Below are 25,171 nucleotides of genomic sequence, written 5' to 3'. Positions count from 1 at the left end.
AAAAAACACTGAAATATCATCTTTCTTTAAGCTGTGAATCAACACACACACTGCTATGTATTTTCTCACTTTGCGATTCTTTGAATCTGGGGCAGAAAATTGTAGCTATTATGCAATTTTTAAGAAATCAGCAGTTCACTAAGTGTAAATAAATCACTGCGAGTTCACAGTTACAGTTCAAAGTCATTTGTAGAAATGTAATTACCAATACAAACAAACATTTGTTTTGGATTCATTTAAATTCTAATTATTTTTGCATTTTTCTCTCGTCACACTGGCTAATACGCACCCGCACCGAATCTGGAGAGTTCAGCTTCAGTTATGTAGAATTCTGAGAGTTCGCTCTACTTGGTTCAGAGCCCAGCCATGGTTTTAGAAGTGTAAACAAAACATTTAAGAGTCATTTGACCCCTTGTGGAGACAAGTAATCAGCGTGTGACCTCAGACATTTCTCATCACAGACAGGAGGCCAAGAGAAAGTCATCAGCAAGCACGTACGCTCATGTGCCCAGAGTATTTTCAAATACATATATATGTATGTATGTACTGGTGCACAGACACATGTATGCATAATTGTACTACAATGGCAACAAATGCAGTGACCTTATAGCAAATCCAATGAACCTTCATCAGATTTGAGCCATACTCTTTTAAACTTTTTTATTAGACAACACATAAAAAATCAAACACAACCTTGTGATGAAAAGCAAGTAACACAATATGCTTAAGGTGTCACAAGCTATAATCCTGAATTATTCATTCGAGCAAAGCAGCCTGATAGAAAAATCAATCATTCAATCCTGATCCGATACAGGTCTGCTGAAATATTAGCTGTGGGGAAACATCATGTATCAGTCCATGAATGCTCCTTAATGTATATTCCATTAAAAATTTACGCTCTAGTCTGAGAGTGCGTGCGCGGACGTGTTCGCGTGCGTGCACTTGGGGTTTTTTGTTGCGCAGAGGACAGCATTGGTCTGCATGTGTGCGCGTGCTCGAGGAAGGTGGGGTCACCACGTTCACAGTCTGAGTCTTGAGAGCCGACGGGCTGTCGTCGGGGCAGGAGGAGGGGGTCACATGGGTGCAGTGACCTCCAGGCAGCGTTACGCGAACCCCCTCACGGACCTCGATGAAGTCAGATTGCCTAATCCGCGGAAAACAAAAGTGCAGTCAGTCAGAGCGGACAAGTCATCGACAACAGCAGAACCGCCGGTGTGGGAGAATTTCACCAGTCTGGGCCTCATGCAGCCCTTCAATTATGAGATATTGATGATGGAAAGGAGCCGGGCTTTTACACTACTAATGCTAATGGTCTCTAAGTGTTCACTAGTGAAAATGGACTATGTGTTTTCTGTTGAGTTAAATACGATAGGCTCGTGACGACTGCTGTCTGTGTTTTGCTGTGAGTGCTTTTGACAATTGGCCTGCCAGTGTCAAATAACAATCAATGCTTGGCTGTTAAAGCAGCTGCATCTGCACGCGGGACTCTGATGTATGAAACATCTTTAAATAGGAGAGCTTCTGATAGAATAAACAAAGGATTTCTGTGTTTGCCAATATGGATGGATTATACAAATCTCCTGAAATTGTAAATCCGTCTCATGTGTAAAGCGATGGCGCTTATCTTTCTCACAATGCTACTGAGTATTTTGCCCCATTGCTCGCACGCGATTCCTATACTTTGTCTTCTGGGTGTTGTTTGGGTGAATCCCAAGTGAGAGCTATTCACGTTTTTCCCTTATACTGTGTTTGTCTGATGCACCACAGCCTACTGAAGTCTACAGTATTTACACACTGTTGTTTGTCACTCAGCTGACGATAAGCATCTCCAGCAAACTACAATGAGCATTATGAATGAGATCGTCCGTTGTAATCATCAGCCAGAGCACGAGACTTAACAGATAGTGGGGGGTTGGGGAGCCAGTCCGCCCAGCAATACCAGTTTCTTTTGGTGGAAACCCTTCCTCCTTCTTTGGCAACTTGCCCCCCTAATGAACCCAATCCTCTTTAGATGATGTCATTTCAACAGTTTTGTTGTTCTTTGTGAATATGTAACCCAGATAAGCAGCAGGCACGCATGCAGGATGAACCAAAGAAGAAGCAAGAGGACCCAAAGAGATGGAAAAGTGAGAGAGACCCGTGCTTTACCAAATTCCAGGAGTATGAGGCGACCCAGCGTTGACTGCCCCACGAGGAATCCCTTTGATAGCACTCCTATCTGCCTGGCAATCAATACGTTACACAGTGCTGATAAAAGAATATGGCTTACATCAAAGCGCACGCCTGCCACGATGTGGAGGATAAGTAATAAAATGTCAATTATTAATGGAGGGGAAGGGTCCCCTTTCAAGTGGAAGAGAATTTAGATAGTGGAAATCAAACAGAATCCATTGTCTATAAATAACATCCTCAAGGCATTTAAATCCTTTCAAAATAACTTTCAAGTCACTTAACAGACACAAAGATTTCATCGCATGCAGTTGGTGCGGTTTAAACGTGAAATCCTGATTGCTTCCAAACAATATTCGCACAGCAACAAAAGAAGTAACCCTTCTGCAACCTCTGGACAACATTATTCCTCAGCTGCCAGCAGTTTGAACTTATAACCTTCACCTTCCTGTAACCCCGGCATCTGTCCAGCCTAACTGTGGGTGCGTAGATCCTCTCCACACTTCACCGTGGCTCTCGATCAATATTTTTCCCTGTAGAGTGGCTTTGTTCTTTCATGTTTTGATTGTGATAGCCAACAAAGTTTTTTTAGGGGGGTTTGGCTTTATCCCACCTGACTTTGAAATTCACATTGTTTGATGCGGCTTGTCAGGTGATATGATTTATTGATCAGCATGTCTCTGATAAGAAAAAGAGATGTTGGCACTGCATTTAAGAGCCCTGCGGCTTTATTACACAATGCAAAACAGAGCAGTGTAACCCTCAACGTAGCTGCAATTTTAAATATTCATAGGAAAAGAATCAACATATGGATCAACATACATATTTTATGTTAGCATTCCCATATGGAAAAGAAATCTACTATATAGCATGCATTAAGTACAAACTTTTTGTCTTTCATTTTGCCCCGAGGCAGCTGCTTGCTGTCTCCTCCCTGCTGTAGTGAGGGGAAAAAGAATCAAGTATAATTCACTAATGAACCTGTCTGGATTGTTCTACCCCGTGAAGTTCACATGAAAGCAGTTTTATTGATTTCTCAGCCCAGACCTAATAAACTGTGAAGTTTTCACTCTGCTCACACCTCAAACTTTACCTCCCACCTCTGTTATTGCACAGGTTGTGTGAGCAAGGTTGTGACTAATGCACAACAACATATCTGAGGAAGTGTTAGATGCTAAAGCTAACTTAAATCCTTACAGCAGTTATCAGGTGGCTTTCCGCGCATGCTAGAGCTTCTCACTGCAGCTGTCACTGAATCCCCAATCTTCTCCTTTTCAGAGGCTAATGTGCTGACTCTGGGATTCTCCGGCTCTCAGCGGGGAGCTTCTGGCCACCTGCAGTTGAGGGAATGTCCAGGGTTGAACATGTGGTCCTTAACAAAGGGACCTCTTTTAGGTCCATCTGGGAACTCTCATTTTCTTCCTTGCAAAAGGACAGTAGCCAGGGGAACCTGGTTTACAGCAATCTTGAGAGGATGAGTGGTGAGAGTATGTGAGTCCTTTCCATCATCGTCTCTGTTACATTCAAACAAAAAACGATCTTTTTTAACAGCCTTTGCAGCAGCCACACATCCAGAAAACATGCCCGCAAACAAAGAAAAGCATAAAAATGTGATGTCTCATAAATGACTTTGGATGTTTTGATGACCATAACTTACACAAAGAGTCTTCAAACAGTGCACAGTCTTAGGTGTGTTATCAGCTGTGTGAGACTTACTGCTTTGTGTTAACATGTAGTCCTCTCTAAAGACAAAAGAATCTTCACAATTATGCCGTGCAGTCTGAAGTGCTTCAATGTTTTTATTTAGATTATTTATAGATGTGTATAACCAGGTAAGCCCTCGATTTAAGTCTTCATGCAAAGCAAACTGCTTGCAGTCTAAGAAATGCATTGATTTTCTGCTTTAACATTTAACAAGACACCATATTTTATTCCCCCAAAATGTGAAGCTATTTGTTTAAAAGCTATTTGTTTAACCGTCCTTCTTGATCGCAACCAGCCCTCCTTTCTGTCCCACTGGCTCTGTGCCAGGCAGGGAATCCTGGCAAACACAGGGCAGACAGACAAATCAAGCTGCCGGCGGCGTTTCAGACAGAGCAGACAGTCACCAACCCAGTACCTGAGCACAAAGACAGTGATGTCATGTTGTCTCCTTCCTTTGCAGTCAGAATTACTACTATTAACAGAACAACATGGAAAAGCATCGCCTATTTTAAAGATGGAAACAAACCACAAAGTACTCAGAATAGAGGGTTTGTAAAGAATCTGCGTACCACAAAGGACCTATTCTTTATTTCAATTGAACTGCCTAGAAATATCGGCCGCACATTACTCTGCCCTTGGGTAATGAAACTATTAATTCATGATGAAAGTGGATCCATGGGCGTTTCTCAAAATGAGATCATTCCTTTCTTTATATATCCTTCAGACAATTCTGTCAATGAGACAGAATAAAGGTGGTTAAGTGCACTTTTGATATGTCTTTTTCTTTTAAATATATTAACATGCTGTGCAGGGTGATATTTAAAGGAACAAGTAAACAGTTGACCCTTTCAAAAATGTAAATAAATAGTCATTTACCTCACCCAATATCTTACCCCTTTCTCACCTCCCTGCCAATTGCACTAGACCACCCAATGATCTGTCATCACCAGGTCATCAACTGAACCACTGCATTCCTTTCTTTTCATTCCCTGCTTTTTTCACACTCTTGCAAGACTCATCTCCTCGTTTACATCTCTATTGTGACACAAGAATTTGTCATTTTGGTGCCCCTGGCACCCTCCCGGGCCCTTCACACCTCAGTGCGGCCTCCTCCTCGCTCCACACCTGAAAGCAGATTAGCTGGACATCACCTCCCCACCTCCACCCTAGTTTAGTCTGCGGTTCTTTTCACTCCTCACTGGTCCTTCTTACCCCCCTCTGATTAGACTGCTTCAGTTTCAAGCATGAGGTCCAGGATAAGGTTACTGTACTGGGGTCGCTGATACACCAGAAGAGGTAAGTTATTGGGTCATGGGAACGAGAGAGACACTGGCCGCAGACGTTGATGTCATGGCGAATTGCCTCAGTAATAGACTGCAGACCGGTGATGTCATAGTACGGTTAGAAATCTGGAGGATGGGCGAAGGAGGATGAATGAATTGGATCAAAAGTGCAAGCACAGTATGATATCTGATGCGCTTCATGAAAAGAATGTCATTCACAATTGGTCTGCAGCCATCACTGTGTTTATCTCTTCTATTTAAAAAAACAACATTTTGGTTCCTGTTGTCATAGTTGGCACGGCAACCAAAAGCAGTGAAGCTCTTAAATCGGAAAAGTCCCGACACAGACCCGAGGTAATCATGAATTAGCAAACATGTCTGTAAACCACAAAGATGTTTCCCATCTGATATTTGCAGTATTCATCCAACCGTGTTTTTGTTTATTTTGTTGGCTGTTGGAGGTCCAGGGAGGCCGAGCACCGCCACTGGTGACCTTGTAAAAGAGAAGTGATGAAAAATTAATGGGAGAAATTCAGCCGCCTGCTTTTCTTGCTCTATTTAGTATGTCTGCAATTCATTATATTTACTCGATATTTTGCTTTCACATTCTTTTACATGATACTTATTGTGCAAAAAGGAAACAAAAGTGGAGCTTCAGCTGCAGCCAGCCAAACTGCATTAAAACTGAATTACGTCTGCACTGTGAAATATTTTAATTGCAAGCTGATAAGGTTTTAGACTGAGGCTGTAGAGCGATCAGAGTGCTCAGCGCTCCGCCACATCGGTTAAAGCTGTGAGTGGTGGCAGACAGCCAGTAAGATGAATCAAGACTCAGTGATGCTGCACTCTACATTTAAAGACACCACAAAGGGATTAGCTTTGATTTGTGGTCACTGCTGCTTATGTCTGTGAATGTTCCTTTTGCAATTTATCAAAAGAGAAAGTGCACTGTTTGAACCCTTTGTACCTTCCACCCACCCAAAGCTGCTCACTTACTGAGCAGAAATAACTGACTGATAATGTGAACGGTACCTATGGTTGTTCGTGTTTGTTTATACGTGCATGGATGCATGGCTCAGACATGCAAAAACAACACAAACAGGTGCCTAAAGCATGCACACACAACATCTGAACTTCTGCATTCCAACACAAGGCCAAGTCCTTTCCCTCACACCCTCTATCTATAACTCTTAAGACTCTCAAACACTTTGATCCCCTCATGCCACCAAGCCAATAGTGAAACATTAGTGGGAGTAGCTCTTCTGTCAGATAGTTATGGATTGTGCTGTATAGAGGATGAGGTCACCAGGCAAATGCATAGCTGCTCTGGCTCACTGTCACTTTTCTAATTGGAATGACAAGCGGGGTCATATTTCTCCAAAGTTAAGATCTTAATCTCCTCAAACGGGATTGATGCCGACAATGTTTTATACCCAGAGGGCATAAATATTGACACGTATCTTGATGTATATGGGATGATGTGTAACATGAGGCTATCGCTGTGTCGCACATGACAGGTGATCTGCTGACTTTGGTACTGACGAGCTCATAGACGCAGTGCAGCACAAAGGGTAACAGCTGCGTGCACGGATGTGGATATCTTATACGCTGTATCCTACAGAGCATCAGCATCGCTGCCAGTTGTCTGCTTTATGATTTTCATAGTTAGCAAACCAACCAGTATGATGAAATCTCTGCAGCTGTTGTGTGCAGCAAGTCAGGCAACCAAATCCACCAGGGAAGCTTTCCAAAATGGATGCCGGCCACACGGCTCCACTACAGTGGAGCGGAGTGTAAGCGGAGGGAACAGTGCAGCTATGCCATGACGGCAAAGGCTCCATTAAGGGCCATCAAATATTCATCTGCCATACGGCGCTGAGCCCTTATTTCTACCCTGCAGTGTGAAAATCCACCAGGAAAACCTGTCCTGAAAACAACAACAATGCTGTGAAGAGAACGTAAAGGAAAGCCCCTAATTATCTTGGACTTCTCACCAGGCAACACCTATTTATTTATTGATGAACAGTGGCAGAAACAAAGGCAATACTGTAACATACTAACTACCACCGTCATTAAGTGAATGGCTGCCTAATCTTCACAATAAGCTTCAATCATAAAATTGTTCCTGTTCAAAGGGACGTTTGTTTTCTCACCTGGTCCACATTGTGCAGCAATGTCAACTAATGTCCATAAAGCACTCAATGAGCATAACAATGACATCACCAGACTGACCACATGGTCCAATAACTTGAGTTGACTCCAAGCTGTCAATAAAAACTCCATCAATGAATCCAACCAGGCCTATTCAGAGCTGTGACCGGGTTTAAAATGTGTTTAGTGCTGCTGGTGGGGCGCTAATTTGCTTAGGATCCTCGCAGGCTGGCTGTAATTACATTATCAGACCGTTAACAACCACAGAGGAGCTCGAGACGTTTCTCTAAAGGCTCTGTCATCCATCAGTGTGCGGTGAGTTGCAGTGGAGTTTATCTAGAGTGCTGTTTGGCTAGGTCTTTCATGTTTTTGAATGGGATTTCCCTTATTATTTAGACGCTGGCTGTCATACACAAGATGCACAGCCTACCTGAATATTGTTCTTGACCTTGTCAATCTCTTTATGACCACAGTGTAAGGGTCTTCGAAAAGCCTCTTCTTTCAGGACAACAAACCAAGTCACAAAACTCAAATCGTCTCAAACTGGTTTCTTAAACATGAAAATGAGTTAATTTTACTCAAACAGCCTCCAGTAACGAGTTCTCAATCCAACAGCGTACCTTATGGATGTACAGCTGCCAAATCTGCAACAGCTATGTGATAAGGACCAGGATCTCAGAGGAACATTTCCAGCACCTTGTTGAATCTCTGCCATAAAGGATTAAGACAGTTTTTTAGGTATGAGAGGGTCCAACACAGTACTTGTTACTGTAGGTGAACCCAATAAATATATTGTATTGTAATTATCGGGTTTACATTGCCCCAAACATAAATGTAACATACAAGTAAAAATAAATGAAGAAACAAAAATAAAGCTCTGTAGCATTAGACTATAACCCCCCCCCCCCCCCCCCCCAAACAAAAAACATTTCATATTCTTAGAAAATGAAAAACTATCACAAAAACTAACCCTTCTGAAATAAAGGCCAAACATTATCAAAACAAAATAGGATTATTTATGCTATGATCATTTGGTTGCATTAGGCAGGTTGCATTTGGTGATGGGCTCTAGACTGTAGGAAGTCATCGGCAGCAAAGGATTTTCATCTGAGTTAATAAAAACAATCATTATATTTAAAATTAGGTGAGTTTATTAGGTGATTCATTCAAATGCAACATAGAAACAAATTTTTAATGATTGCATCTTTGTCTAAAAACTTGTGGACCTAATTGTATAACATGCTTTCTCTCAAATGTTCACCAGAGGGCAGCATCAGCGCACGTTATAGTTCTTAAGTTCACATTCAGTCCTGGTTGTTAATGTAAAGTGGCCTTGAAGGAGAAAATGCAGACAAAAATGTCCATAAAACAAAAAATGCAACACAGTTTTGTTAAAAATTCCCAGTGATACCATGTAGATGTACATCCAATATGATACATCCAATCTGAACATGTCTTGATGCATGCTCAGTAATTCAGGTAAGGAAATGCCAAAAAGTTGATTCTGTTCATCTGGATGTTTTCAGCGTTTTCAATGGGAGAAACATTTCATCACTAATCCAAGTGACTTGTTCAGTTTCAGCTCACTGCAGGTTTCCCAGACTTTATAAACAGTACATTTGCATAATGACTGAAGCTAATATCACTGACGAATAGGCTGTAAGGTCAGTTTCCTGATCATTAATATGCAAACTGTCATGACCTTTGATCAACAAACACTGATCAAAGCATTGATCAGTGATAATTAATCAATGACCGTGAGTAACATTCACAGAGTTGGGGAGTGGCAGCAGTCACAGATGGTGAAAGATGTACCTTTAGGCCCCCTACTCGATTCAGAGATGGTCGTTCCCTTTTCTCATAAATGGCCTCTCTGACTTCCTGCTCAAACCAGCGTTCCTCCCTGTCCAGGGTGTGTACATCTTCATCACTGAACGAGTGTCCACTGGTCTGTAGGTGTAAATAGACTGCGGAGTCCTGGCCTGACGAGTTAGCTCTTCTGTGTTGCGCCATCTGCTTAGCCGGTTGTTTGATTTCTCCGATGTATTGGTGGCAATCCTCCTGGCACAGTGCTACACTACATTACTGTGTTTGTGTTGAAAGCTAAAGAGGTGCTGTGTTTCGAGAAAATGCATCTCAGCTGTTCTAATCCGGACACATAAAGGATCACTAATGGATTTCGCTTAGGCAGCAGTTGTACTTCTCTCCTGGATCGCGTGTAGCTTTCTTTAGGCGTCCTCCCAGCTTTGACAAATGTGCAGCTGGGATGACCACATTTACTCAGGGCCTTCTTGGCATGATGTTCTTCTTCTTCCCTAGCTGCTCTGTCTGTGGGGATGGTGTTCGCTCTGTGTTGTAGTGTCCTGATGACACCTAGTATGTGCTCCAGTGGAGGATGAGAGTCAAACCTTAAATACTGATCCGTATGCGTTGGTTTACGGTACACATGCCCCTTAAACCTTTCCCCACTGAAAACGCTATGTCCAGATGAACAGAATCAACTATTCAGATTTGTGCAAATCCTTCAATCTAAGAAGGCTAACGTGTCATTTTTCATATCCTCCCTAGTGAACTTGATGTGTGGTCCACCGCGTTAATCCATCCATTGGTGTTCCCCCGGATAAGCTGGAGGAGGTGGCTGGGGGGAGGGAGGTCTGGGCTTCTCTGTTTAGTCTGCTGCCCCTGCGACCCGGCAGTCCACCGAGTTAATGTGATCAGTGAATTTTGGTGCATCTGAGATTTCATTTTCACCCAGTTTTTATCCACATATCTGGTGTTCCAGCACAGGATAATAGAGCCCTCTTTTCCCCTTCTTCCATGTACAAGTTGCCACATTGGGTGAAACTGGGGAACCCATGGCACACCCATGTTCCTGCCTGTAATACTGACCCTTGTGTGTGAAATATGCGAAATGAAGACACAGTTCCAGAGCAAACATACTGCTGATACTGGTCCTGTTGTTGCTTGGATTAGTGAAAAACCTTTCCCCCACTGAAAACGTGACGTCCAGATGAACAGAATTAACTTTTTGGCACTGTGAATATGGTTAATATTGTTTGAGAGAATATCATATCAAGACGTTTGAATCTTGACAGCAGCTTTCCATGTAGCACCCACCAGACGGACTGACTTGGTGGAACTTGTTTACTGACATTTAAATAAAAACAATCAAATGTCAATACACAAGTTGCTACCACAGAAGATTGTTAAATCTATTCAATTATTTGGGGAATCTGTATTGTCAGTAGGTAACCTTCTTGATAAACAAGTTTCCAAGCGAGAGAGTCCTACATGAAATATGATAATATATGCCTTCAACGGCATATTTAGCCAGCGGATCTGTTTGGATGATGACTGTAAAGATTTCCACTGTGCTAAAAAAAAAAACACAAGCAAAACATTTTCACATCTGTTTATTTGCCTTCTCCGAGTGGTACAGCTCAGGCTCCTACTGGATGACAGACGGGCAGATTAACTAACATATTTATAGTAGTTTGTTTATTAGAATAACTTATTTTATATATTTATACTGTTAGAGAGATTTTTTGCACATTTGCAGTACAATACAGTATTCAGAAAATACTGTATAAAAACAGTACTTACTAATACCTTTATAGCCATTCATTGGAATTCATGAAAATCTTTTAGATGAGGTTTTCGAAATGTCATGATGTTTTGCACGTCAACACAAATGTATTGCTGTTTGTTAGGTCAGTTACATATTAAGCCTTTCAGTTCGTATCAGAACAGAAATGCAAACCTAACTGGGTAACCTTTGTAATTTGCTTTCATTGCTTGGCGGGCTGCGAAAGTAATTTGTTTATTTCCCTCATGCAACCTTCAGGACACAAGCGTGGCTTTGTGATAGGGAATAAATAGTCAGGATTTGCATTCTGCATTATGCAAGCCAAAAGGTTGCTTTGAGCTTTTTAGTTATGCCTTAAGGTGTCAAAATTAAAAAAGATTACACAGTTATTGTTATCTATGTTCAGTGCGACTGTAAAGGAAAATGACTGGAACGTTATTAGGTATTTCATGTAGCCAAACCTTTTTTTTAGCATTTTGCCTCTGTTGGATACCGATAGTGAAGATAGACAGGAAGAAACACAGCAGGGGGCTACTGCCGCTGCTTTCTGCCCACACGGCACGTGGCCTGTCGCCTGGTCGCCTCTAAGCTAAATCGGTGCCCACTTACAGCCCCATCTTTGACACAAACTGCATTTGTGGTCAGAATGGGCATGGATGTCATGGTAATTGTGGGATATTAATGGTTTCTTTGAACTGTTCTTTTTCTAAAGTGGAATGATGGTACAGCATACATGACTTTCTTTAATTTTCTTTTTTTTGCCTGTCCCATTTGGTTCATTAGCCGTCAGAATTGTTGTCTGAAAACCAACAAGGATACCCAATGGATTTACTTTGCCAAATGGATCATTGTGGCATTGCCGTACTGGTCCATTTGATTGACCTTTGTTGTTATTATTTATTTTATTTTATTTTATTTTATATCTTATTTTATTGAGAAAGGGCACTTAAAAAGAGAAAGAAGAGAAAAATATCTCCTGGATCACCTGTTGAGAGAAAAAGAAGAGAAACAAGCAAAAAAAACCATACTAAACACAAAACCATCGCATTAATCTAGCTAAGTGTAAACAGCAGTAAATACTAAATATTCAATGTTGTTGTGCAGCACGCAGGACCGACAGCGCACAATGTGCTTTGAAGTAGCAGCCAAGAAAGGTGCAGTTTTTAAATTTATCTGGGCTAGTGTAGATGTAGCCTTGTGGAGGAGTAAAGGTGAGGCTTTTGAACTTAAGAACACTGTAGAAAATACAAAAAATATTCAAACTTGAGCACCCAATTCTTGTTTCGTAGTCATTAAAGATGTATGTATTGACGAAATTATTATAAACCACAAATTACCATGTCAAGCCCATGAGGAGCGGATATAAAGTAAAGGTTTTAATATGCATCCCTGAGGCACTATCACAATTACAACCATCTATTTCTCATTCAACCTCAATTCAATGCATATAGTCACACACACACACACACACACACACACACACACACACACACACACACACTTTATTCCTTTTTTAAAATATATGAATACACGAGTTACTGGGGACAAAATACAGGATAACATTACAGGAGCATCTGTGTTCACGCCTACAGTGTACATTTTGTTCCAGCCCATGACAATAGGTGCCATTCTGCCAGCTGTGGAAACATAAACTTTGAGACGTGGGCCCAGTTTATTTGCAAGTCAAAGCAGGGAAGCAGATATGAAAGGTATATTTGTCAGTAACATGTGATGTCTGTAAGCTGGACGTGAGTTGCTGTGAAATTCGACAATGCAGAACGTATTCTCATTTGGGAAATAGAAGCCGGAAGGTACTTAAACTCTCAGGCTGTGATAAGCTAAGATTCATTTGAAGATTCCCATTTCTCTTTAGGAAAATGTTACCAATGGATGTAAATCATCGCCGGACGCTTGCTGCGAAGCTTCTGTTTTATGGGATATTCCTCAGCAACCACATAAGTGAGGGTGGTAAGTTCAACAAAATGTAGCTTAAAAGATTTCTCAATATCAACTCATAATCAGATTTTTCATGTTGTCAGTTTTCACAGGTCCAAATGGAGACTGCACACCCAAGAATACCCTCTTTATCAGTAATGAAACACTAACTCAACAATATTTTCCATCACGTAAGTTCAAAAATAATGAAGGAAAAAATAATAGTCTTTGAAAGGTTCAAAGAAAACAATAGTACCCTGTGTTTTTAGAAATGATTATTAAATAAATAAGAATACATATAATAAATAATTGTTATATTTTAGAAACTATCTACCGAGAGGTCAACGGACCTAAACTCTGTTTCAACATCCAGCCAAACAATAGCCTTGCAGGTACAGTTATCTAATTTTTGTTTTTTATATTTCGGACTGTTGGTGAAAAAAGTCGTCTTGGGTATTTGCTAAAAGTGTTTGATTGTTTCTGTATTTGTCTTAGATTGTTGTAGCGAAAACAATTTCACCTGTAGCCTTAAAGTAAAAGGAGACGGACCAGGCAAATACATCCTAAATGCAACTGAAGAGATTTTATCTAAGCAAGATATTGTGGTGATGAAGAAGCCACAGTATGATTATTCGTGTATGCCATCACAGGTCTACAGCAAAAGCAGCCCTGGTAAGCCTCTAAGACATGAGACTTTGCACACAATGGTCATAATTTTCAGTTTATTTGAAAAGGTTTCCAACCAGTGATCTGACGCACTTCTTACTTTGTTGCAGGTTTTCTTTATAACATCAACCGCTGCTTGAATGAAAGTAAATTCACAAACCTTTTCCTCTTAATTTCTACATGAAACAACGTGACAGCAGTGACAGTGCACAAGTTCTAATTTCATACTTTTATGTGTTGAAGGTTCCAAAAGCATTAGAGTGAATGCTGACAGTTGTTTAGATAATGAAACCAATACCAGAGTGGCTTGCAAAGGTATTATGTTGTTTATTTAACAGGATCATTAAAAAAACAACATTTTAGTAAGTACTGTGATAATAAGAGAGCACGGGGTTGAAAATTTAATTCCTGCTTTTTTCCATGAATGTTTGTATGTGCCTGTGCTATGCAGATGTAACAGAAACACACTACGTTATCTTTGACAATAAAACATGTGTGTTATGTAAGAAACCAGTCTTGAAAAGTCTAGACAAAGAGATTAATTATACCCTGGAGAAAATTCCTACCAGCCCAGACAAAGCAAAGTAAATATCTCAGTTTTCTACAGAACAATAACAGCAAATAAAAATAAATACACGCTTTTGAAATCTGCTCTAAAACATTAACGGTGTGTCTTACAGAGATGCCATGAATGTTCTATCATGCTTGTTTAAAGAGCTGGGTAACGCCAGCACAGCAGCAGTGAAAATGGGCAACATTACAGGACTGATTGCCAAACTGCCCCAGGAAAACCAAACCAACATGAACTTTGTCTTCACAAAAAACTCTGGAGTAAATGTAAGGTGTTTGTGCAACACAATTTTATGACCTTCAATTAATAATATTATTTTGTTCTTCTTTTGTTATTTTTTTTGTTTTACTAATATTTTTAAAAGTCTGTTGAAGAAGAAAACAGCAATTCTTTGACGGGCCCATTTCGTTTAATGAAAATTCCTAAAGAGGCCAGTAAAATGGCGGTGGAGAGAAATGGATCATTTCTTGGGATTCTGCTCTTTCCAGAAATGCATGCGGTAATAGTACAGCTGAACTAATTACTCATGATCTTTATAAAATGTATAAACATATTGACCAAACCTGATCTATTAACAATCTTTTAATCTTAACAGGATGACAGCAGTAAATACTATTTAAACAGTGAGATAGTGGGAATAGAAATGGGGGCAAAAATACAAAACCTTTCACAACCCATCGAGATTCAGTACAGTAATGTGGACAAGGTAAGTGTGATGTCATAACAGAAATAATGATCAATTTAAGTTCAGAGGAAAACTTATTCTGATTTTCATTTTCTATTTTGATAAAGAAAGGAGCGAATGCTTCTTGCATGTCTTGGGATGGAAACAGCACAGATGCAAATGGTAAAAAACCCCAAATAGATCTCTCTATATATATATCTAATTTTAATATGAAAACCACAGGAATTATAGACCTTTGAAGTGTTCACTCACATTTTGCACACACGCTGATTACTGTGATAAAGTCTGTCTTTAACAGTTACTTCTTTCTATTACTGCTGTCCAACAGGGAAATCACTCTGGATCACAGATGGCTGTCAAACAGTGGAGACCAATAACAGCATCACCTGCCAGTGCACACATCTAACCTTTTTTGCCATACTCATGGTAAGACAGCTGTATAGGAAATAAGAAATTATTTTTTTTACAGCACATACTGACACATAACTATTTGAACCTAGTCACCTACACCTGCAAACATTAGCACTTCTGATGTTAATACTCTGACCTACATCACTTCAATCGGTTGTGGACTGTCGCTGTTTTTCTTGATCGTCGGTCTCTTCATGCACGTTCTCGTCAGGTAAGAGATCCGAGGCAGTTTGGATTTTTACCTCAGTAAAGTCCTTTTTCTTACGCACACTAATTTGCTCCACAGAAAGGGGAAAGCAAGCGAAGCAACAAAGATTCTGATGAACCTCTTTGTCGCCATGTTGATCCTGAACTTGTCCTTCTTGACCAATGAGAGCATTTCAAATCTGGGTATCGAAGGTGCATGTGTGGCAATAGCAGCAGTTCTGCACTACGGGATGTTGGCCACTTTTACCTGGTTCTTCATGCAGGCTTTACACTTGTACCTCAGTCTACGTCGAATCTGCACTGAAGTGAAACATTACATGCTGAAGATTTGCATCACAGGATGGGGTAAGAGACCTGAGCCAAAAATGATACTTATGCTCTCATATTATGAATAATAATCACAGGAGAATTTATATTCCTAATCTTCTCTTTAGTCATACCGGCTGTGGTGGTGATCGCTCTTCTTGCCTCCCAGAAATATAATTCTATTAATATTAATACAAATGAGGGGAAAGCAGCAACAATGTAAGTCTGTAAATCTGATAATAGATTTCTTGGATAAAACACAAACATCTTCATCAGAGGATCACGTTGTACTCCCTTTTTCAGGTGCTGGATCTCTGATGCTGGTATCCACCAGGGGGTCAACATTGGTTATTATGCTGTAGTGTTCGTCTTCACTCTGAGTGTATTCATTCTAACTGTAAGGCAAATCGTTCTAATGCCAAAAGCAGGAAAGGCCCAAGACAATAGTTCCATTAAGAGCAACACTTCCACCATTCTGAGCCTGTTCCTCCTTCTTGGCATCACCTGGGCTTTTGCTTTCTTCAGCTACGGACCTTTGCTCATCGCTTCCTACTACATCTTTACCATCCTCAACTCCTTTCAAGGTAAATCTAAAACTGTCACAGTGAGCTGACTTCATTCTTTATTGGATTAAAAGTCCTTAACCTTCTTCTTTATTTGTATAGGTTTCTTCCTGTTCATCTACTATTATAAATCCAGCAAGATTATTGGAGACGGCAAAATCCACACACAAAGTAGCAGCACAGCTACATCAAACACAGCTGTAACGTCTCCTTATGCATAAGGCTTGCTGTTTTACCATATTTTGACACAAGAGGGCAGCATTTTATTTCATATAGTTCCAGCAGGTTGCTCTGTGTAGAAACAACTTGGTCATTCTTCCCATGTGCTCTCCGCTGAATGGCTTTTCTGACATGAAAGCACTAACCCAGATTACCTTCTTTGACGCAAATACTCATGTGGACTAGAGCTCGAGTCAGTACTCTGGAAGTCATTTCAGAGCACGACTCTATGTTTGTTCCCATGCTTTTATATTTTAACAGACAAACTTGTCTTACTCACGCCAAATAATTCATAGAAGGCTGTGATTCAGTCAGAATATGCAACCACAATTGTAAACATGTCAGGATGTTAAGGTGTAAAATGTTAAAGTGGGAAAGTGAAACATGTCAAAGACATAAGGACATTTTCAATTTGATGGCAGTAACACCTCTCAAAAAGTTGGGACAGGGACATGTTGACAACCCGCTTTCAAGTCAAAAAGTCGTCATAAATAAGTCTCCAATAACACCAGAAAAAGTCGCCAGATTTGTCGCTAGTTGCTTTTTAGAAAAAGAGTCGCTAAGGGGGTCTGAAAACTCGCTAAATATAGCGACAAAGTCACTAAGTTGGCAACACTGGTGCTACTGCTGTTGCGAGTGTAACTACCGCCCCCGCCCCCTCAGCTCAGGGAGGGGCGCAAACACAAGGCTTTGTTTGCCGTCTCTGCTCAGCGCAAACACAAGGGTGACTTGCAGCATAAAGTGAAAGAGAGGCCAAGAGAAAGAAAAAAAAAAAACCCACGGCTCCCAATAAGGAGCCGGCTCGCATTGTTCACTTCAAAGATACGGCTCTAAGAGCCATTTCGTTCGCGGCCGACCCATCACTACAAGTGATATTCCTAAAACTTTTCCACTCAGGGGCCGAGTCATTCTCTGAGATCTGCTGCTGCATCTTCTCAGAGTGCTGATGTTTGGCAATGTCCACTTCTTTATTGAACCTGTACTTGGCCTCTCTGTAGCAGTCCCTGTCTCCGCTTCTGAACGCCTTTCTCTTTTCCAGCCACAGCTTTTTGGGTTTAGGAGTAAAACAGGGTTTGTCATTGTTATAACTCACCCTGGTGCGTGATGGCACAATGCTGTCCTTGCAGAAGTGGATATAGGAGGTGACAGTGTCCATAAACTCATCCAAGCTGTTAGAAACAGCCTTCATTGTGTCCCAGTCTGTAGACTCCAAACACGTGTGAAGCTCCTCCACAGCCTCATTGCTCCACAGTTTTTTAGTCCTCATGACAGGTTTGGAGAGCTTCAGCCTCTGTCTGTACGTAGGGATCAGATGGATCATGACGTGGTCAGAAAGTTCGAGTGCAGTGCAGGGTAACACTGGTCCAGTGTCCTCTCCTCTCTGGTCGGGCATTTAATATACGGTTTATATTTGGGAAGTTCCTGGCTTAGATTGGCTTTGTTAAAGTCCCCAAGAGCCATAATGACAGTGTCCGGGTATGCCTGATCCATGTGCAGTACCTGCTCCTCGAGGGCACACTGAGCTGCATGCAAATCTGCATCTGGCAGAATGTAAACAGTGGCCATAAAGAATGAAGCAAACTCCTGCAGAGATTAAAGCATAGAAGATAGTGCTTGTGTGAATGGTGCATGTTGCATTGAGTGCTTTGAGTACCCCGGGAGAGTAGAAAAATGCTATTTAATAATCTTAGCATTCTCTTGTTGAAATATCCAAGCAATTCCTCGAAAAAGATGTCTGCATGGGAGAACATGTTGATATAAAACCTTTACATACAGTACCTCTCAGGATTGATGGTGCCTTTTCAGATGTAAAAGCTAGGCATTAAATTTATGGTGAGGATCATTATTCTTTATTCACTATTCTGAAATTGTCCCACAATTTGAAGACAACAGCATCCACGGTGGGGAAAGCTCAACTGGCAAACAAGACATGAGCTCAACACTACCTATAGTGATAAGATCCCTGAAGTTATTCGGATGTTGAAACTATTCTTTAAAATGTACCACATTTTATGAGCATATGGATAGGATTATCTCCCTTTTTCTTTCTCTGCACTACATATTTTATTTTGTATATATGTTACTTATTTATTGTGTTTTGCCTGCCTTATTTTAGTATCACAGTGGGACAATTTTGTTGTACCCATATATACAAAGTACAACTGTGCAATGACAATAAAGAGTTAAATATGTTCAGTGTATTTTGACAAACTCCTTTGCTTGTGGTAGATTTTTTTGTCAAGTTAATCATTAGTATTTATTTATAAAATAGCTTTTTTGAAATAAAAATTATAGCAATTCTTTAAAATTTACCATATTTAGGTAAATTAAGGTCTGATTTGTTCAATGACTTTTTACTATGTTAATATATTTTTCATTCAGAAATCTTCTGATTGGCTTTTTTAGTTCTCATTTTTGTGGTTTTATTGTAGTAGTAAATGGAAATGTTGTAATAACTTTTTTTCTATTTGATCAGGACACAATATTTCATACATATAAGTAAAGTATTGTGGGGAAAAATGATGTGTATACACAATAAAGTCTTAAAATAAAAGATTATGCTTTTCTTTAAATTTTGGTTATTAATGATTTCTTCAAACTACTCTTTTTACAGTGTGTAATGATTGTACCGCACATATCTAGAGTGATTTTATAAAATAACTGAAAGTTGCAGCAGTGCACATGGACAAGCCAAATGCATTCTGGAGAAGGGTTTTATGGTCAGACTAGACAAATACTGAGCTATTTGGTCACAATGAAGAGAAGCACATTTAGAGGAGTATAGGGGAGTACCAGCTGTCAAACACGATGATGCATCCTGTAGGATGAGCATCATTCTCTGGCACAGTGCTGTTTGTTATGATGATTTCTGATATGAGGTTCAGTTCTACGGTGATGATCGCAGGGTGTGCACAGGTCAAGTGCCACTATGACCCTCCAGACAATAACGAGGACAGGGGATGACCGTTCAGCTCTTTAATGGCAGATTTAGCGTGGGTGTGGGTATGTGTGTGGTTCTACAAACAGAATGGAAAATAGAACACAAATTACAATCAAATTATAGACAACAATAATCACCATATAACATATTACAGCCACATACTTGTCTTATAGGCCCTAATACTAAGCTGGCGGCTTTTACTTATAGTCTGAACCATATTTGGCAACAAAGAAAATAAGTCAAGTCAAGTCAAGTTTATTTATAGAGCACATTTAAAAACAACCAAGGCTGACCAAAGTGCTGTACAGTAAATACAGATAAAAATACAATAGAACACAATTTCGTAAAACACCTCGTTGATCAAATAAAAAATAAATAAACAAATAAATTAAACCTTTCTAAAAGCCAATGAAAAGAGGTGAGTTTTAAGAGCAGTTTTAAAAGTTTCTAGGCTTTTGGAGAATCTGACGTGAGGAGGTAAACTGTTCCACAGTCTGGGTGCAGCCACAGCAAACGCCCTCTCTCCCTTTGTCTTTAATTTATACCTGGGAACATCTAAAAGCATCAGATCGGCTGACCTCAAAGATCTCCTGGGGCGATAAGTACTAAGGAGTTCTGACAGGTAAGAAGGTGCAGTGCCATTTAAAACCTTAAAAGCCAGCAGTAAGATTTTAAAATCAATCCTAAAAGCAACTGGGAGCCAGTGGAGAGAGCAGAGAACCGGAGTGATGTGGTCTCTTTTTTTTGAACCGGTCAACAGGCGAGCGGCAGCGTTCTGCACCAGTTGAAGGCGATGTAGACAGGAACGATCTAGGCCAGCATAGAGGGAATTACAGTAGTCCAGCCGTGAAGTAATAAAAGCATGGACCACTCTTTCTAGATCGTTCCTGCAAAGGTAAGACTTGACTTTGGCTAAAATCCGTAAATGATAAAAAGATCCCTTAACTACAGAGCTGATTTGTTTATCAAGTTTAAAAGCATTGTCAAAAATAACTCTTAAGACTCTTAATGGAAGAAGTGCAATCGGAGGTTAGGGGTCCCAAAAAGTCAAGAGAGAAGTTGGGATCTTTAGGAAGCCCAAACACAATGACTTCAGTTTTGCTTTCATTAAGGTGTAAGAAGTTAAGAGTCATCCAAGTCTTAATGTCAGACAAGCAGGAGAGTAGCGGCTGCAAAGAAACATTGCAGTTCAACCTCAGAGGGAGGTAGATCTGAATATCATCGGCAAAGATGTGGAAGGACACATTATGTTTACGGAGCACATCGCCCAGAGGGAGCAAGTACAGAATAAACAACAGGGGGCCTAGTATGGACCCCTGAGGTACGCCACAGGTTAAAGGAGCTCTGGGAGATGACAGTTCACCAAGGTGAACAGAAAAACTCCTATTATTCAAATAGGACTGGAAAAACTTTAAGACAGTGCCCTTTAAACCGACACAATGTTGAAGGCGGGCTAGCAGTATGTTGTGATCTACAGTGTCGAAGGCTGCTGTCAGGTCCAAGGTTACTAAGACAGCAGCACAACCAGAGTCAACAGTTAAAAGCAAATCATTAAAAACTCTCAGTAGGGCGGTTTCTGTGCTATGCCGAGCTCTAAAACCAGACTGGAACTTCTCATAGAGATTGTTGTTGTCAAGAAATAGCTGGAGCTGCGTGAGGGCGGCTCGTTCCAGTACTTTGGACAGAAAAGGGAGGTTGGAAATGGGCCTATAGTTAGAGAGTAGGGATGGATCTAGATTAGGCTTTTTAAGGAGAGGTTGAACAACAGCGTGCTTGAAGGGTGTTGGAAAGCAACCAGAACTGAGGCAGGCATTGATCAGGACCAGAAGGAAAGGTCCGACTGAGTCCAGAACCTGCTTCAGAAGCCGAGAGGGGATAGCATCGGTGGAACAGTTGGTAGTCTTAACCTTGCAGACTATTTCATGCAGCTGAGAGAGAGAGATTGGTTCGAACTGATTAAAGGCAGAATGGCACAAAGAAAAAACACAGGGATTGGAAGGTGGAGATGGAATGACAGACTGCAGGGAGGAAATCTTGTTTACAAAGAACTTTAGAAAGTCATTACAGAGGGTGGCAGAAGGTGTGAGGCTGGTGGATATGCAAGGATTAACAATGGAATTTAAAACACGAAACAGAGTCTGAGGTTTATGGACACTACTGCTAACCAGGTTTGATATGTAGGAGGACTTGGCCTCTTTAACGGCTTTCTGATAGGTTAAAAGAGAGTCTCTGAGGATATTAAAAGAAATGTGCAGCTTGTCCTTTTTCCATTTTCTCTCAGCACACCTAAATAATAAACATCTTCCCATCACTTAACTCTTGTGCCCCACTCACTTATGATGCCAACTAAAGAAGGCAAATACACATAACAAATCACCAACTCAAACTGAACTCAGTTTGGCCTAGGCGAACTTAGCTTAGCTTAGCCCGCTTAGCTTAGCGATAATTTAGCTTATAGAAAATGTACAAACAGAGGACGTCCAGAGCAAGAAAACATACAGGCTATCCTTCTTACACAAGAAATATCCTGTAACTCACCAGTCTTATGGACGCACACTCTCACTGAACCCACATAAACTGCTCCCGAGCATAACTTGTGATTCACACTGCCTTCATGAACACCATTTTCCATCCCAGTCAAACATTACTCACAAAACGGCCGCGCCCTCTAGTGGCGAGGCAGAAAGCTGCATCACAGTCCTGCCTTCAGAACACTGTTAGACTGCGCAAAGTGGATAGAATAATGAAGGAGGACTACCTCTAAAGTCTTCAACTTCACCTCAACTCAGCAGCATAAAACTTAAACACAACTGGGTGTTCAAACCGGACAATGATCTCAAACACATCAAATCTGGTTTTGGAATAAATAAAGCAGGCTAACATTGAGCTTCTGGAACAGCCTTTCTAAAGCCCTGACCTCAACACTATTCGACATATAGTTGGTGGTGGGAAAAAGTTATTTTTAATGTTTGTCACACTTAAATGTTTCAGATCATCAGACAAATTCAAATATTAGACAAAGACAACACAAGTAAACACAAAATGCAGTTTCTAAATGAAGGTGTTTATTATTAAGGGGGAAAAAATCCAAACCTACATGGCCCTGCGTGAAAAAGTGATTGCCCCTAAACCTAATAAATGGTTGGGCCTCTCTTAGCAGCAACAACTGCAATCAAGCAGTTGCTGTAACTCAGTCATAATCAGTGTTGGTCAAGTTACTTGAAAAAAGTAATCAGTAACTAATTACTGATTACTTCCCCCCAAAAGTAATCCCGTTACTTTACTGATTACTTATTTTCAAAAGTAATTAATTACTTAGTTACTTTTTAAAAACATGATTTACAACCTGAATAGGTGATAAAGCGATAGATCTTTCAGCCCAATTCTACTTTTTCTGCATAATCCATCATACAAAATGTAATCAGATGGAAAAGTCTCTTTTTAAAACTTGTTTTATTAGTTTTAAGCTTTTAACTTTATGCATCAAGCAAAAAATTTATTATATGCAACATTCTCTGACTGGAAGAATTAATTTACTTTTAAACCTATTTTCTGCACATTCCAGCACATAAAATAAAATAGGTTTTTGTGTTTACGCTCACTCTTTCAAATAGATGCATGTAGGGATGGGTATTGATAAGATTTTCACGATTCCGATTCCATTTTCGATTCTGTTTAACGATTCAATTCTTTATCGATTCTCTTATCGATTCTTTTTAAAAAGGAGAACACTAACTTTGTTTGTTAGAACTTTGTTTTATATCTTCTCTTTGAACAAGATAGAAATTTAGGAGTAACATGGCCTTACAAACCCAACAGTGAGATCTTAAGAGATCCAGCCTACGGCTCTTCAATGGGGTGTCACAGGGACCCCAGGAAAAAAAATTGTAAATGTATAATAATTAAATAAATATTCTTCTGTAGCAATAACAAAGTATAACATAAACTACTATAGGCAGCACGGTGGCACGGTGGTTAGCACTGTTGCCGCACAGCAAGAAGGTCCTGAGTTCAATTCCACCATCAGGCCGGGGTCTTTCTGTGTGGAGTTTGCATGTTCTCCCCGTGTTTGCGTGGGTTCCCTCCGGGTACTCCGGCTTCCTCCCACCGTCCAAAGACATGCAGCTTGTGGGGATAGGTTAATTGGATAATCCAAATTGTCACTAGGTGTGAATGAAAGTGAGTGCGAATGGTTGTCTGTCCCTGTGTGTTGGCCCTGCGACAGACTGGCGACCTGTCCAGGATGTACCCCGCCTCTCGCCCTATGACAGCTGGGATAGGCTCCAGCGCCCCCTGCGACCCTGAAAAGGATAAGCGGAAGCGAATGGATGGATGGAACATAAACTATTCTGTAGCAATTACACAAGAATATCCAGTAATGTCCCTGCCTACAATTAAACACATTCACTTACCGAAAATTGGGGGCATCTGCTGTGGTAAATGGGTGCAAGCCTTTGACCACAAACTGAGTCACTGCTCGGTGACATTTATGGGCAGAAATCTGTGCCATCTGAAACTGAATTTGAATAAGTTAAATTTGAATTTGAATTGCTAGGCTTGAATCTGAATTGTAACTTGAATAAATGCTTTTAAAAACTGAATTTGAATTAGTCTAATTTGAAATTCAATTTATTGGTTTGAAAATGATCATAACTAAATTGAAATTGAATTTTATATTTTGAAAATGAATTGATTTGCTTTGAAACTGCATTTTATCCTTTAAAAATTTAGCTCTCGAATAATTTCAGTTTCACTTCTCACCATTCAGTTTCAGTTCTACAATTCAATTTCAGTTCCAAAATTCAGTTTTTTGGAACTTACATCCAGTTCTGGTTCAAGTGCAGATTAATAGAACTACGTTTTACTAGCGGACCGAAAGTGTTACTGACGGGAAGTAACTTTTATGCTTATTGTAGCTGTTAGCTAAAACGCTAATTTAGCGTAGTTTGCCCTGAATTCAGCTTTGACAACAAATATGATCGACTGTTTCTAGTAGAATTCCAAAGTTGTCATCTTGGACCCTCTCAGAGTGCCCCTCTGTATGCTTGCAGAGACCCCTACAGTAGGGAAACATGCAAAACTGTCCAAACCTTTGTATTTTAGCTCTATTTATATCTTACACAGCATCCCAACTCTTTAGCTAACTTAATAACTTTAGCTAAAGTGAATAGTTAGTCTAATTCATTAGTGCAGCATTACTGGGTCACCTCTGTTTGAAGTGATATAATATGATATACAACTATCACTGAAACAGCAAACTTTGTAAATAAGCAAACAACACTTCTCATTCTCTAAACGTTTGGCCACAGCTGTAGATTACACTATCAGTGCTTGTTCACTCTTGACAATAATAACATTTCTAAATTCTCTTTGTGCATTTACAGGTAAACAATATCTAATATTTTATCTAAATGACTGCTTTGTCTTTGAAAAGGGTGAAGAGCCTGAGGCCGGTGACAGTCCAGTTCTACTCTAAGTACATCCTTACTGTAGCTCACAGGACAAGGCCACATTCCTGTCCTGCCAGAAGAGAAGAGAAACTTCAGAGTCTTCATGCAGTTCAACCACACCTGTCATATTCCATATGACAGGGGTCTCAAACTCCAGTCCTCAAGGGCCAGTGTCATGAAACTTTTCCATGTGTCCCTGGTGCAACACACCTGAATACAATTAGTAGGTCATTAGCAAGAGTATAGAACTTGACTGCGTGCTGAAGTGGCGACCCCTGACAAGGATGCCCCCTGGGCGCCTCCTGGGTGAGGTGTTCCAGGCAT

General features: G+C 40.4%; 1 protein-coding gene across 3 annotated transcripts; it reads left to right on the top strand.

The window, feature by feature from the left end:
- The first annotated feature begins 11,927 nt into the window (after window positions 1–11,927).
- Window positions 11,928–17,001, top strand: LOC309695414 (adhesion G-protein coupled receptor G5-like). 3 transcript variants are annotated; one of them, XM_082516044.1, is made up of 17 exons: window positions 11,928–12,852; window positions 12,933–13,019; window positions 13,152–13,220; window positions 13,324–13,500; window positions 13,605–13,640; window positions 13,738–13,809; window positions 13,946–14,078; window positions 14,175–14,331; window positions 14,430–14,564; window positions 14,661–14,771; window positions 14,858–14,912; window positions 15,079–15,176; window positions 15,251–15,372; window positions 15,448–15,713; window positions 15,803–15,893; window positions 15,978–16,258; window positions 16,340–17,001. In XM_082516044.1, the coding sequence occupies exons 1-17, from the start codon at window positions 12,771–12,773 to the stop codon at window positions 16,456–16,458; spliced, it is 2,091 nt and encodes a 696-aa protein (XP_082372170.1). In that variant the 5' UTR covers window positions 11,928–12,770; the 3' UTR covers window positions 16,459–17,001. The 3 variants fall into 3 exon arrangements, with proteins under 3 accessions (XP_082372170.1, XP_082372169.1, XP_082372168.1); XM_082516043.1 differs by having other exon boundaries at window positions 11,929–12,861; window positions 12,942–13,019; XM_082516042.1 differs by having other exon boundaries at window positions 11,930–12,861.
- The last annotated feature ends 8,170 nt before the right edge of the window (window positions 17,002–25,171 follow it).

Source organism: Aulonocara stuartgranti (assembly GCF_965226115.1).
Source record: "Aulonocara stuartgranti genome assembly, chromosome: 19".
Classification (NCBI taxonomy): Eukaryota; Metazoa; Chordata; class Actinopteri; order Cichliformes; family Cichlidae; genus Aulonocara; species Aulonocara stuartgranti.
This window is presented reverse-complemented; position numbering and strand designations above follow the sequence as displayed.

Excerpts from the sequence above, each read along its gene's own strand:
- LOC309695414 (XM_082516042.1), top strand. The coding sequence starts at position 12,771 with ATGTTACCAATGGATGTAAATCATCGCCGGACGCTTGCTGCGAAGCTT. Across the intron at positions 14,565-14,660 it reads TCTTTCCAGAAATGCATGCG|GATGACAGCAGTAAATACTA; the intron begins GTAATAGTACAG and ends TAATCTTAACAG. Across the intron at positions 16,259-16,339 it reads CATCCTCAACTCCTTTCAAG|GTTTCTTCCTGTTCATCTAC; the intron begins GTAAATCTAAAA and ends TTATTTGTATAG.